Below are 13575 nucleotides of genomic sequence, written 5' to 3'. Positions count from 1 at the left end.
TTAAACTTAAAATCCCGAAAATTAAAGGAGAGATTAACAAAACTAAAAGTAAAAAAAAAAATGATAAAACTAGAAGTTTGTTTTTTTAAATAAACTATTGGCTAATTTGATTTTAAAAAAGAATTCACAACAAAGATGAAATAAAAGCCATTGCTGGGAGCTATTTTGCCCAACTAAATGCCAATAAAACTGACAATCTAAATGAAATAGATGAATATTAACAAAAAATTGCTCAGATTAACAGAGCAGGAAATAGAATACGTAAAAAATTCTGTCTTTAATAAAGAAATTGAGCAAGCCATAAATCAGATCCCTAAGGAAAAAACCCCAGGAACAAATGGATTTACAAGCAAATTCTACCAAATATTTTTAAAAAAATTTCTAATATTACATAAAATGAAAAAAAAAAAATAGGCAGAGTCCTACCAAATTCCTTTTATGACACAAATATGGTACTGATACCCAAACCAAAGAGATAAACCAGAGAAAGAAAACTATAGACTAATTTTCCTAATAAATATTGATGTAAAACTTATAAATAAATCACTAGCAAGGAAATTACAACAATATATCAAAATTGGTTGTTGTCCTTTGTATTTGAAGAGGACCGAAATGACATCACTATGGCAGGGTCAATGTACAGTGTAGTGTCTGACTATGGCTGATCAGACCAAGTTCAGAAGGCTCTACCACAGGTCAGATATAAACAGTCCATATAAACCTTTGGGATGGAGATATCTTTAAATTTGCATACCTCACGTTTCTTCTGAACTACTGCAATTCTCCTTTGCTCTTATAGCACAGCACCATCTTTAGTGTGGGCACACCACGCTGAGTGGTAAGTATCTTCACAAAAGTTTTTGCACTTTGTGTTTTGACTGCAGGGTAAGATCCCTGCCACCCTGGTAAGCAGGCTAGGGTTAGGTTAGGTAGCAGACAATTTTTAGGGCACTTTTTCTAGACCTTTCCAGGAGGTGAGCAGTGAGGTCCTTAAAAGACTGATCACACACCCAGGGGGCTGCTGAATCCCACTGCTCCTTCAGTCCAGTGAGAAGATGACCCTATGCACCGAGCCCCCTGTGTGCAGGGTTATGACTACAGCTCCCAGTATAATTTCTATTTATTACCAACAAAACCCATCAGGAAGAGACAGAAAGTGAAATTCCATTTAAAATAAGTGCAGACAGCATAAAATGCTTTAGAATCTACCTGCTGAGACACAGGCAGGAACTACATAAACAACTACAAAACACTTTTCACACAAATATAGATTTAAACAACTGGAGAAACACAAATTGTTCATGGGTAGGTTGAACCAATATAATAAAAACAACAATACTACCTAAGTTAATTTACTAATTCAGTGCCATACCAATCAAACTACCCAAGAATTATTTTATAGATCTAGAAAAGAAAATAATAAAATTCATCTGGAGGAACAAAAGGTCAAGAATAGCAAGGGAACCATTTAAAAAAAAAAAAGTAAAGGAAGGTGGCTTAGCAGTACCAAATCTCAAGTTATACTACAAAGCAATAATCACCAAAACAATCTGGTACTATTTAAGAAATAAGAGTTTTTTAAAAAAGGAACAGATTAGGTACACAATACATGGAAGTAAATGCCCACAATAACCTACTGTTTGATAAACCCAAAGATCTATGCTATTAAGGTAAGAATTCACTGCTCAGCAAAAACTGCTGAGAAAACTGTAAAGCAAACTGGCAGAAACCAAGCACAGACCAACATCTCATATCATATACCAAGATAAGCTCAAAATGGGTACATAATTTAGACATGAAGAGTGATACAAGCAAATTAGGAGAGCATGGAAAAAAAATTACTTGTCAGGTCTATCGATAATACTATTTCATGTAATCAGAATTATCCATTTTATCTTCTGTCATCCTCTCTCTCTATCACTTGTTTGGTCATGAAATTTTAAAAGTTTTTTGCACAAACAAAATCAAGGCAGCCAAAATTAGAAGGAAAGCAAGAAACTGGGGAAATTTTTTTCCCCAGAAAGTTTCTCTGATAAAGGCCTCATTTCTCAAATATAAAGGGAAACTAAGGCAAATATATAAAAATAAGAACCATTTCCCAATTGACAGTCAAAGAAAATGAACAAGCAGTTTTCAGAAGAAATCGAAGCTATCACTAGTCATGTAAAAAATGTCCTAAACTAATAATTTGAGAAATGCAAATTAAAACAATTCTGAGGTACACCACCTCACATGCATCATTTTGGCTAATATGACAGAAAAGGAAAATGGCATACTAGAGGGGATATGGAAAAATAGGTACATTAATGCATTGTTGGTGAAGCTGTGAATCAATTTAGCCATCCTGGAGAACAATCTGTAACTATGTCCAAAGGTCTATAAAACTATGCATGCCCTTTGATCCAGAAATACTGCTAGTAAGTTGGTACCCCAAAGAGATCAAAGAAAGAGGAAAAGGACCCACATGAACAAAAATATTTGTGACAGCTCTTTTTGTGGCAGCAGAGAATTAGAAACAAAAGGGACGTCCTTCAATTGGGGAATGGCTGAACAATTTACTGTATGTGAATGTGATGGACTACTATTATACTGTAAGAAATGATGAAGGGGACAGTTTAAGAAAAATCTGGGAAGACTTAAATGAATTGATACAAATTGAAGTGAGCAAAACTTGAACAAGAATCTATACAATAACAGCAACATTGTAAATATATTAACTTTTGAAAGACTCAGTAATTCTTTTTTTTTTTTTTTAAGGCAACTGGGTTTAAGTTACTTGCCCAGGGTCACACAGCTGGTAAGTGTTAAGTCTTTGGTCTGAGGTCACATTTGAACTCAGGTCCTCCTGACTCCAGGGCCAGTGCTCTATCCATTGCGCCACCTAGCTGCACCAAGACTCAGTAATTATGATCAACAAAATGACCCACTACAATTCCAAAGGACTCATGATAAAACATGCTATTCCAATTCTAGATAGGAAGCTGATGTACTCAAAGTGTAAACCAAAGGATTTTTTTCCTTTCTTTCTTTTTCTTGCTTTTTTGCAGGGGTGGGGGAGGCAGCTCATAAGAAATTTTTTTTTTGCATAATTATACATACTTGTAATAGGTTTTATATCCTCTCACTGGATAGATGAAGGGGGAGAGAGAGAATGTGGAATTAAAAAAAAAAAAGAATAAAAAAGTCTTCATGCTTTAAAAAAAAAAAAGATCTCAGAGTTTTAGGAAACTCTAAGCACAATGTGTGTCAATATAAAGACAAAAGCCAATACTGCCAACAAAATGAAAAGAAAAAAACAATAAAAACTGAATACTGTAAAATTATAAGGACAAAACTTGGCCTGAAAGAAAAGAAACGAGAAGGTATTATGAACAAAGGTGTGCTAGAGCCAGCTCAAACCAGCTCTTGAGAACAAAGTGCTAAATTTACAGTGTGAGCATTTCACCTCAGAATTTGACAAATGCAATAAATCAAGGCTTCATTTATTGTTTTGTTGATTTTCTGGATTTAAAAGTGATGGAGAAAATGGTAATAATTCATATTAACTTTAAAAATGTGTCAATTCATGCATCTCCCCTCCCCCCAACACACACACACGAAGAGACAAATGTTAAACATTTACTGGCACAGCTCTGACTATAAGTGTGTAATGCTTCATATATTGCCAAACTATTTGCATATGTTGATTAATTTTGATGAACTGAGCTTCCCCCCCCCCCATTTTTTTTAATTCTTTGCCATAAGGGATTGCTCTCTAGGAGCAGAAGGAGGTAGAATAAATTTAGAAATATAGATAATGTAAAAACAAAAGATAGAACTAAAAATTTATTTAAATTTTTTTTAAAAAAGCAATACTATCCTAGGGTATACTAAAAAAGCACAGTGTCCAAAGCAAGGGAAGTATATTCCACTAACTTCTACCCTGGCCAGGCCACATGTGGAATATTCAATGAGAAGTACCATTTTATGAAAGACACAGTCAATAACAACAACAACAATAACAATGACAATATCACCACTACTACCACCACCACCAACCAATAAAAGCTAACATTTACATAGGGTCTACTATATGTCAGTTACTGTCCTAAGCACTTTACAAATATAATCTCATGGGATCCTCACAATAACCTTGGGAGGCAGGTGCTAATACTACCCCCCAGGCAAGCTAGAACATGTTCAACAGAAGATAACCTGGATGGCAAAAAGACTGGAGAATGTTCTATTTGAGGATTATGTGAAGGAACTAGGTTTGTTTAGCTTAGAAGAGATAAGATTTAAAGGGGCCATGATACCTACCAACAAGTGTCTAAAAGTATAGGGATTAGACTCAGTTGGCAAGGCTCACGAAGGAATTAGTAGTTACAATGTGTAAAAACTACAGTGAGGCAGATTTAGGCTTAATGCAAAGAAAAATATCCTAAAACTAGAGGTATTCAAAAGTGGAATGGGATGTTTTCGAGTGAAATTATTTCCTCTCAGTGAAAGTCGTTATGAAGCAGCTAGACCACAACTTGTTAAAGATAAAAAGAGTCCTCCTTTGTGTTCCCAGAGAGCAATCATTTACAGCAAAGAATAAAAAAAAAAGTTCAACAAAACCCACCAACCACATTTAGTTTTATATGCAGTGTATAGAGTCTATCTCCTTTGCAAAGAAGTGGGAGGAGATGAGGAAATGCATTCTCCTGTCTCTTCTCTGCACCAAGCCTGGTTGTTCTAATATAAGAGCACTCACTTTCAGCTGCTTTGCTGTCACTGTTCTTTCTATTTACACTGTTGCAGTGATATATATTTTGTTGTCCTGGTTCTGCTTACTAACTTTTCAACCAGTCTTTCCATGCTTGTCTCTTCATATTCATTTTTTCTTACAGCCCAGTAATATTCCTTTACAGGAAGAGTGATACAGTGGAGAATGAGTGCTAGATTTGGAGTTAAGGGAATCTGAGTTCAAATCCTAGCTGTGATAGTTATTATCTCTGTGGCTTTGGGCAAGTCACTTCACCTTTTTTGGCCTCAGTTTCCTCATCTGTAAAATCAGAGGCTGAGACTAATCATTGAGATCCCTCCCAGCTGTAATCCATGATCCTATGTACCACAACTTGGTGAGCCATTCCCCAAATGGTGAGGACCTGCTTTGTTACCAGTTTCTGCACCTATAAAAATAAAGTGTTGCCTTAAATATTTTGGTTATTTATAAGATCGTGCTTTTTATCACTGATTTTCTGGGCATATATGCCTAGTAGTGTCATCTATGTATCAACTGGTCTGGACATTTTAGTCATTTCTTAGCACAATTCCAACTGTTTTCCAGAATGGTAGGGGCAATTCTCAGTTCCACGAACATGGCATTAGTGTGCCCATCTTTCCATACCCTCAGTGGCTATTCTCTTGTCATCTGTGACAATTTGCTAAGTGTGACAAATAGTATCATATTAAGTTGCATTTCTCTTATTATTATTGATTTGAAGCAATATTTCCAACGGTTGCTAAATAGTTTACAATTATTTTGAGAATAATCTATTGATATCCTCTGACAACCTATCCTTTTAAGAATGGTCTTGGTCTTATAAAACTTGTGCTCATTTCCTATATATCTTGGATTTCAGATCCTTATCACAAATGCTTGATGCAAAAATATTTTTTTCACAACTGACTGCTTCCCTTCTAATCCCAGTTGCATTAATTGTGTGTTCTAGGGGTTTTCATGTCACATAACTGAAATAATCTATTTTATCTTTTGTGATTGCTTCTGTTCCTTGTTTAATTAAGAAATCTTCTCCTTGCTATACATGCCTGATCTGGTTCTCTTATTTAAAAAATGGTATGACCTTTTAATAGGTCACCTATCTACTCTGAACATACTGTGGTATACAGTGTAAGGTGATGGTCTAAACCAAATTTCTGTCAAAGTGCTTTCTAGTTTTCTAAGCAGGAAGCTCTTCCCTCAAGTTATTTATGTTCTCAAGCTTAGCAAACAGTGATTTATTGAGCTCAATAAACTAGTGTGTTTAGTGAGTAAAATAAGTAATCAAATTCTAATGAAAACTGTAAAGGCTGTATTAAAGAAATGGGCAACTCTGTGGTATCCTAGGTTTGAAAAAGATTCTTCACACACTAATGAAAAATAAATGTCATAAGCCTCAAGGTGACAAAGAATACCAAAAATGGGAACAGACAGTGTTGGAGAGGTTGTGGAAAGATAGGGACACTACTGTACAACTGAACTGATCCAACATTCGGGAAAACTATCTGGAATTATGTGAGTAAGTGCCCATATCCTTTAATCCACAGAACTCACTACTAGGCATATACTCTAAGAAGGTTGATGATAAAAATAAAAATAACCTATACACATACTAGCCCTTTCGTTGTAGCGAAGAATTAGAAATTAGAAACAAAGCAGATGTCCATCAACTAGGGAATAGCTAAATGTAATGGATGTAATGAACGTATAAACTATGTGTAGTTCATAAACTATGAATGTAATGGAATACTACTGTATTGTAAGAAATGAATATAAAGAATGCTGAGAAGCATGGGAAGACATATGAACTGATACAAAATGAAATAAATAGAACCAAGATGATAATATGCACAATGCCAACGATGTGCAAATGGAAAGAACAACAACAAAACAATTGACACTGAATGTTAAGTAAGAGAACGAATCACCCATCTTTGCAGAAGTGGAGGACTATGGTTATGGAACACTGCATATGATGTATCTAGTTGAACAATATGGGTATGTTTTGCTGAACTGTTTCCCTCCTTTTATTGTTTATTATAAAGGATGGCTCTCTTGAAAGAGGATGCGAAAGAGAGAAATGTATTAGAAAATGAAAGGGTTATAAACACAAAAGTTACCAGCAAAATTTCATTAAAAAATAAGAAAAACAAGTTGAAATCATTAAAAAAAACCCCACCAATGTACCCAAATTTCCTTGCAAAGAAACCAGTGTTAATAGGGTATAGTGGGCTTCTTCTTCAGATGAAAGCTTCGGAAACTTAGTTCAAAGCTACTGAAGATATAGAATTAAAGACTTGAAGATTACTATTATAAAGGGAAACACTTAAGTCTATAATGGTTTAAATGGTCCTTTAGACCTAGAGTGTAAATCCAATTAAAAAGCTGAGATTAGGTTACTGACCCTGGGCCCAAAGGAATAAGGAGAACCTGAAGCACTTTCCCTGAATAGATTATGAAGACACTCTGAACACATCACTTAGATTCTATTCTGTATCATGCTATCAATACACTGGATTCCTGCTGCTAAGGCTAGAGAGTTCAGAGGAAGTAAGATTTACATTTGGTTGAAGATTCTGAAACAAGGATGCAAGCTCAAAGTCAATTTCAAGGTCAAGTATATGAAACTGCTGGGTTTTTCTTTATCTTGAGTGGGAGAGAACAAGATTAAGAACAAATTTTATGCTGGTGAAAGGTGCCTGACAGCCACGGAGAATAAAGCTTGATGCCGTGCCACAAGAGAGCAGTTCAGTGTAGAAGGGTAGCAGTGTTAGTTTTTCAATATTAGCCCTTGCTTAATGAGCCTTAATCCTGATCTGAAATTTATTGATTTCTGGACCTGTATGCTCAGGATCACCAAACAAGCTGATTAACAACCTTGCCTTTGCCAGCATGTTTGACACAGTGTACCCTCATCTTCCTGTGGTTATCACCCCAAGTGCTTTTTTGTTCACTGCAATGCAACAAGCATTATTAAGCACCTTACACTTAATATGTAAGGCATTAGACTAAGGGATGGAGATGCCAAAACGAAACTAATAGTCTCTGACATCAAAGGAATTTGTCATCTAATAGTTGAAATAAGGTAAAGAAAATATAGCACAAGGCAGAATGTCATAAGGTTTAAGAAGAGATCCAAACAAATTGCTCTAGGAAAATATGAAGAGAAAAATATTATTGGGGAAGGGGGAGGCATGATGGATCAGTAAAGGTTTCATGAAGAAGGAGGCACCTGAGCTGTGTTTTGAAGGAAGAGTTGAGGCAGCAATGAATAGGTATTGTGTTCCAAGTAAGGTAGGATTAACTTGATGAATGCATGGTGATGGTATACAACATAATGAAGTCATCTAATAGCTACCAGTCCAGACTGGTTAGAACATGATATATGTGAAGGGAGTGGGTAATGCAAAATACAGTTGTAAAGAGAGGTCAGCCAGATTGAGGAGGGCTTTAAATGAAGGTTGTATTTTACCCTACAAAAATTAAGATAAAATATCATTCACTTCTGTTTGTTCTATACCTAAGTCCAAACTGAAGAGTCTTCCCATCTGTCCTGATTAAGTTCCTCAAATTTCATTATGAGTAAAATACTACAAGCTTAGGCACTTCCTTATTTCATGAATAAACAACATTGCTTCAACAAAAGTTGAGAACCCTGCCTTTCCTTCCTGGCAATTTAACTCACCCTTCTCAAATTGTGTCATTATAAAGCACTTGAAATGTTAGCCCTTGTAAATTAGTGAAGGTCAAGCACATTGAGAAATGCAGCAAACACTCTCAAGAGTCTATGGCATGGACAGAATGCAGCATATTTAGCTGTACTAATGTTCTTTTGGGGAGTGTGCTTACGTTCTTTTGGAGAGTACAAAGGGGAAGCAACAAAGCAAGTGGTGTCTCAGGGGTCAATAATCAAAGTTCACATAATTAAATGCTCAGCAAACAAATAAAACACCTATAACGTACAGATACAGGGCTGGTGCTGGAAGAGGTGAGATGCAAAGTTTGGATCACAAGATGAGCTAGAAGAAACTTTTTTAGATCATCCAGTACAACACTCTCATTTTTGACAAATGTTGCCTACGGTCACATTGGTAATAAGAGGCAAAGCTAGTACCACCCCCTCTCTCATGTTCTCTCCCCGCCCCCAGTTAGCTTATATTAACTTTGAATACATTTTGTATCTACTTATATGTATATATCTTTTTCCCCTGAAAGAATGTAAATTCCTTAAGGGCAGGAACTGCTTAATTTTTGTCTTGGTATTCCTGGAAGCTAGCACAGTACCTAGCATGCAGTAGGCACTTAAATAAATGTTTGTTTGTTGATACAAATCCAGTTTTCTTTATACTGTACCATGCTATCTCATGATACTACATGGATACTTGAATGTGGTAGAAGAGTAAGAAACAGTTAGCCATAACATATAAGTACATTAGAGAGGTACAAGCAAAATGGTATATGAGATTCAACAAGCATTGTAGGGGAGGGTACAGGAACAAAAGTATCCAAAGCATTAATGCAGGAGAGCATAAGGTATGTTTGGAAGAAGAAAGCAGTTTGGCTAGCACATTCAGTATTTGAAAGAATAAAATGAAATAAGGCTTAAAAAGTAGGATGGTGCCAAACTGAAGGTTTTGAGTCACAAGCAAAAGGTGTCTTTCTCTACTCCAATCTAGCCCCTACATAGCTATCAATGTGATTTTCCTTAAGCAAGTCTGACCACATCAAAGCCTTGCTCAATAAATCCAACTGCACCCTATTACCTCTAGGATGTATGCACATGACCACGCCCGTATATGGATTAAGATATAGATATGTGAATGAAAAGTGTTTATTGTTTATCATGTTCTAAACACTATTCTAAGTGCTAGGGATTCAAAACAGTTCCTGCTCTCAAGGAGCTCACATTCTAATGAGGGAAATAGTACATATCAAGGGTTCAGCTTCAGGGCAGATGGCAAGGTCTGGTGGTCTCTAAGGTTCAGTGGCAGAGTATATAGAAAGTGCTGGGAGCTTTAGGAAGCACTGGGAAGATTTTTAGGAGTCAACAAACTATAACAGCAGTCTGCTTTTGTACTGCCAGGGAGCTAATGTGATTTTTACGTTTTTAAAATAGTTTTTATTGTGTTTAAAAATAAAAAAATCATTCTTAGCTAGTGTTAAGAGAGTAGAGGGCTAGAATTTGGTCGCTGGACTGCAATTCACCAAATCTTGGGGAAAATAGATGTAAACATAGGTACACACACACGATAAATTACTTTTTTGCGGGGGAGGGGTTGGAAACACCAGGAGCTAAAGCGCTCAGAAAAAGTTAACACAGGAGATGGTACTAAGCTTGCTTTGAAAGTAACCAGGGATTTTCAAGGTAGAAGTGAAGAGAGAGTACATTACAGGTGAAGGGGACATCCAGTGCAGAGGCACTGAGATGGGAAATACTTTGTGTGAGGAACACTAAGAAAGCCAGTTAATCTAGACAACCATGGTGTGAATGAAAGGAAATAACGCGTACTAAGGATTTAGAGGCAAGTTGGGGCTGGCAAAGGTAATAGGGAACCACTGGGTTTTGAAGGCAGGAAAAGTTTCACTTTTGTTTGTGTCCCCAGAGCCTCAAATAGTGCTTGGCACATAGTAGGTGATTACTGCTGTTGGGAGGAAACAGGCAGCCACCAGAAATTTTTGAGCCTACAAGTGACATGGCCATCTGTACGTGGAATATTTGGGGAGAAATACAAAAACAAGATGTGTGAAGCTGGAAAGAAAGAGGAAGGCAGGAAGAAGCTCCTCTGCCAGTTCAGATGGGCAGATCCAAGGGGGCTTACCACAGCCTGAACAAGTCAGTGGCAGTGGGAACAGAGAGGAGGGGAAGGATACAAAAAATTGGTGTGACTTCCTAGGTTCTTCTGATTAGAATACAAGGAGGAAATGAGTTGTAAGGGGCATGAATTTTATTCACCTGCCAGCCTGCTTTAGTTTTTGGTTTTTTGGGGGGGAGGCAATGGGGTTAAGTGACTTGCCCAGGGTCACACAGCTAGTAAGTGTTATGTGTCTGAGGTCGGATTTGAACTCAGTTCCTCCTGACTCCAGGGCCGGTGCTCTATCCACTGCACCACCTAGCTGCCCCTTGCTTTAGTTTTAATCTTATTCAGTACAACCAAAAGAGTAAATTTTAAAGTCTGAATCTCTGGAATTCTGTCCCCCCAGGTCCTAAAAAAGCTTTGAGATACTAAAGAGACACAACCATCCCATTGCACTGGCCTCTGGCCTGTCTTTGGCAAAAGATAAGCTAAGGCTCCCCATATGCCAAAGTGCAAAAGAATATGGTAGGTATGAGTGAAATGACCAGATAGAACAACTTCCTCTACTTAAACATCCTGATGGTTTTCACATGTATTGCACTAGATTACAAAACAATCACACAGATATTCTGAAGCAAAGATACCTGAGAATGGATCCAAGATATTTTATGAGGCAGTTTTGCAGATCTGGTTTGTCTAAAAAAACTTCCCTAAGAAGTAAAAGCACAAGAAGGATAGGAGAATACACATACTAGAACTTGAACTCTGCAGCACATAAGCAAAAAGTTCCCTTGCACAAAGCTACTCAACAAAAGCAACTAGACAGAAAGATGCCACAGTAAAATCTTAAGCACTGGCATCTGCAAATCTGGTGACATACAGACCAAGGCTAAAAAAAATCCAGATCAGAAGTGATTTTTTAACCACTTTTTTCACATAAACCACTGTACTTACTGACATTTCTCAGAGAAGCTTATAACAGTAGCTAAGGACAGGAAGAGAAAAGTGACAAAGAGATTCTCTGGCAGAAGCTCAGAGAAATAGGTTTGGCTAACCTGGTGAGTGTCTGCTTTCCTCCCCCACCAAACCATTGCAATACATGGCATGCAGCTCAATTTCTGTGGGCGGGAAACCCTGGTCACACATTGGGCAGGACACCTGGATATGAGCCGAGAAGATGGAGGTAGACATTTCCTTCTCAATATTTTCATCGACAGCAGCCTGAAGGACACAAAGAACATAATTATCACAAAAAGCAATCACAACACCTTCAATTTATAAAGCAAGGAATTCTAAGTGTTTCTCATTTAGAGAATTCAATACACATTTGAGTGTCATTACACACTATACACTGTGCTAGGTCCCTGTGGCACAAAATGAAAAATGACATAATCCTTTACCTAAAGGAGTTTTCAACCTTTTGGGGTGGGGAGGCCTGAAGGAGAGGTAGGAGGGAATGACATCTGTATGAAAATTAAGCTGCCTCTGCTTTTCACTCTAACATATTTTTCAATGAGGCAAAATAGCAATGGTGGAAAGAGTGGGCTTGGAATAAGATGATTTGGGTTCAATTTCTGCTTTGTGGCTTTGTGCAAGTCATTTCACCTCTCTAAGCCTCACTTTCGCCTTCTATAAGGTGTGGACAATAATACTACCTACTTATGGGTTTGCTAGGAAAGCATTTTATAAACCTTACAGCACTAAAGAAATGTGAGCTCTTATTATCATTGCCGTCATGCAGCTATTCTTCCTCCTGTAATGCTTACATCTCACCTGTACAGGTCAGAGCTGGGAGCTCTGCAGTTATTAACTCAGCAGCATGAGTGAGCACTGCAGCACAACTACCTAATTCTTGTTTCCAAGGACAGCATGTCCCAGCCAATCAATATTGAGGCTGCCCTGGATATCCACTGTTTCCATTTAGAGCAAGGATCACTTGTGCTGCTGCAATACCTCACAGGGGGAAAAAAATTAAATCTTTCTCTGGTCTAGAAACTAAGATGGAATGAAAATTTGAGACAAGCAAAATTGCCATTTTGGGCTGTAAAATCAGGCCACCTTCAAAACAGACTGTTTATGAACTAAAATTGAGTGGTGGAAGCAAAAACGCCATTCAAAAAGATTAGTCAATTTGGAGTAAGAAGACCTGGGTTCAAATCCTAGGCCAAATGAATACTTCTTGCGTGATCCTGCACAAGTTATTTATCCACCCCCATCCTCTTTTTCCCATCCCAGCTGCACTGTCTATAAACTGTGAAGGTTAACCTAGGTAATTAAGGTACTTTGTAGCTGTAAGATCAATATTCTTAAACAAAACTTTTCTACAACCCCTAAGAAGTGTCCCAATTTTTAAAAACAGAACAGAATAATTTAACTGTGTAGGGAAGACCTCAAATCTCTTCCCAACCACACTTGCTCCTTTTCCTCCAGGTTCTTCACTGTGTTTAGAGAAGCCAGTCAGAACTGTGCCACATACATAAAACCTTATTTGAGTAACAAAATCAATTACGACATAACAATATGTAAGCAGTTATGAATACCTCAGAAGTGGTAGCCATCTTCGACAGTTACTTAGCATTCAAAGTTCACTAAACACACTTGTGATGTGTCATGAATCTCACTAGAACACACACCCCAGCACTATTCCCTTTGCATTCATAACCAGCTCTGTAAAATGCAGAGAATGTGCCTTCAACTATTAATGTATTCAAGAGGAAGAAGTCTGTCTATTATTGTCTTACCGTGAATACTAGAACACTTCCAACTATGCTCACAGGCAATCCAGAAGATTTCTGTTATCTTTACATTAAAAAAAGATTTCTTTCTAGCACCATTAAAAAAGTCTGTTTAAATATTAACTACCACAGAGAAACCTCAAGAAGGAAAAATACAACAAAAGCAGCTTTTATTGAGACCATGTAGCAGAAGACTCAGCCTTGGCAGACATACCTCTACTTCACATCACAAAACTACTTCTCAAAAGAGGTAATCAGACACTGTGATAAAGCTTCTTAAAGGGGTGACACTTAACATTCT

At 37.2% G+C, this 13575-nt stretch overlaps 1 protein-coding gene across 4 annotated transcripts in view; it reads right to left on the bottom strand.

Moving 5' to 3' along the window:
* UIMC1 (ubiquitin interaction motif containing 1) overlaps positions 1 to 13575 on the bottom strand; it is a 136152-nt gene that overhangs the window by 18758 nt on the left and 103819 nt on the right. For all 4 annotated transcript variants that reach the window (XM_027867152.1, XM_027867151.1, XM_027867153.1 and 1 more), the window contains exon 10: positions 11595 to 11760. In XM_027867152.1, the coding sequence (XP_027722953.1) occupies positions 11595 to 11760 (166 nt within the window). The remainder of the gene's footprint in view (positions 1 to 11594; positions 11761 to 13575) is intronic.

Source organism: Vombatus ursinus, unplaced genomic scaffold (assembly GCF_900497805.2).
Source record: "Vombatus ursinus unplaced genomic scaffold, bare-nosed wombat genome assembly UNPS02014785.1, whole genome shotgun sequence".
Lineage (NCBI taxonomy): Eukaryota > Metazoa > Chordata > Mammalia > Diprotodontia > Vombatidae > Vombatus > Vombatus ursinus.
Note: the sequence above shows the minus strand (reverse complement) of the source record. Positions and strands in the feature narration are given on the sequence as shown.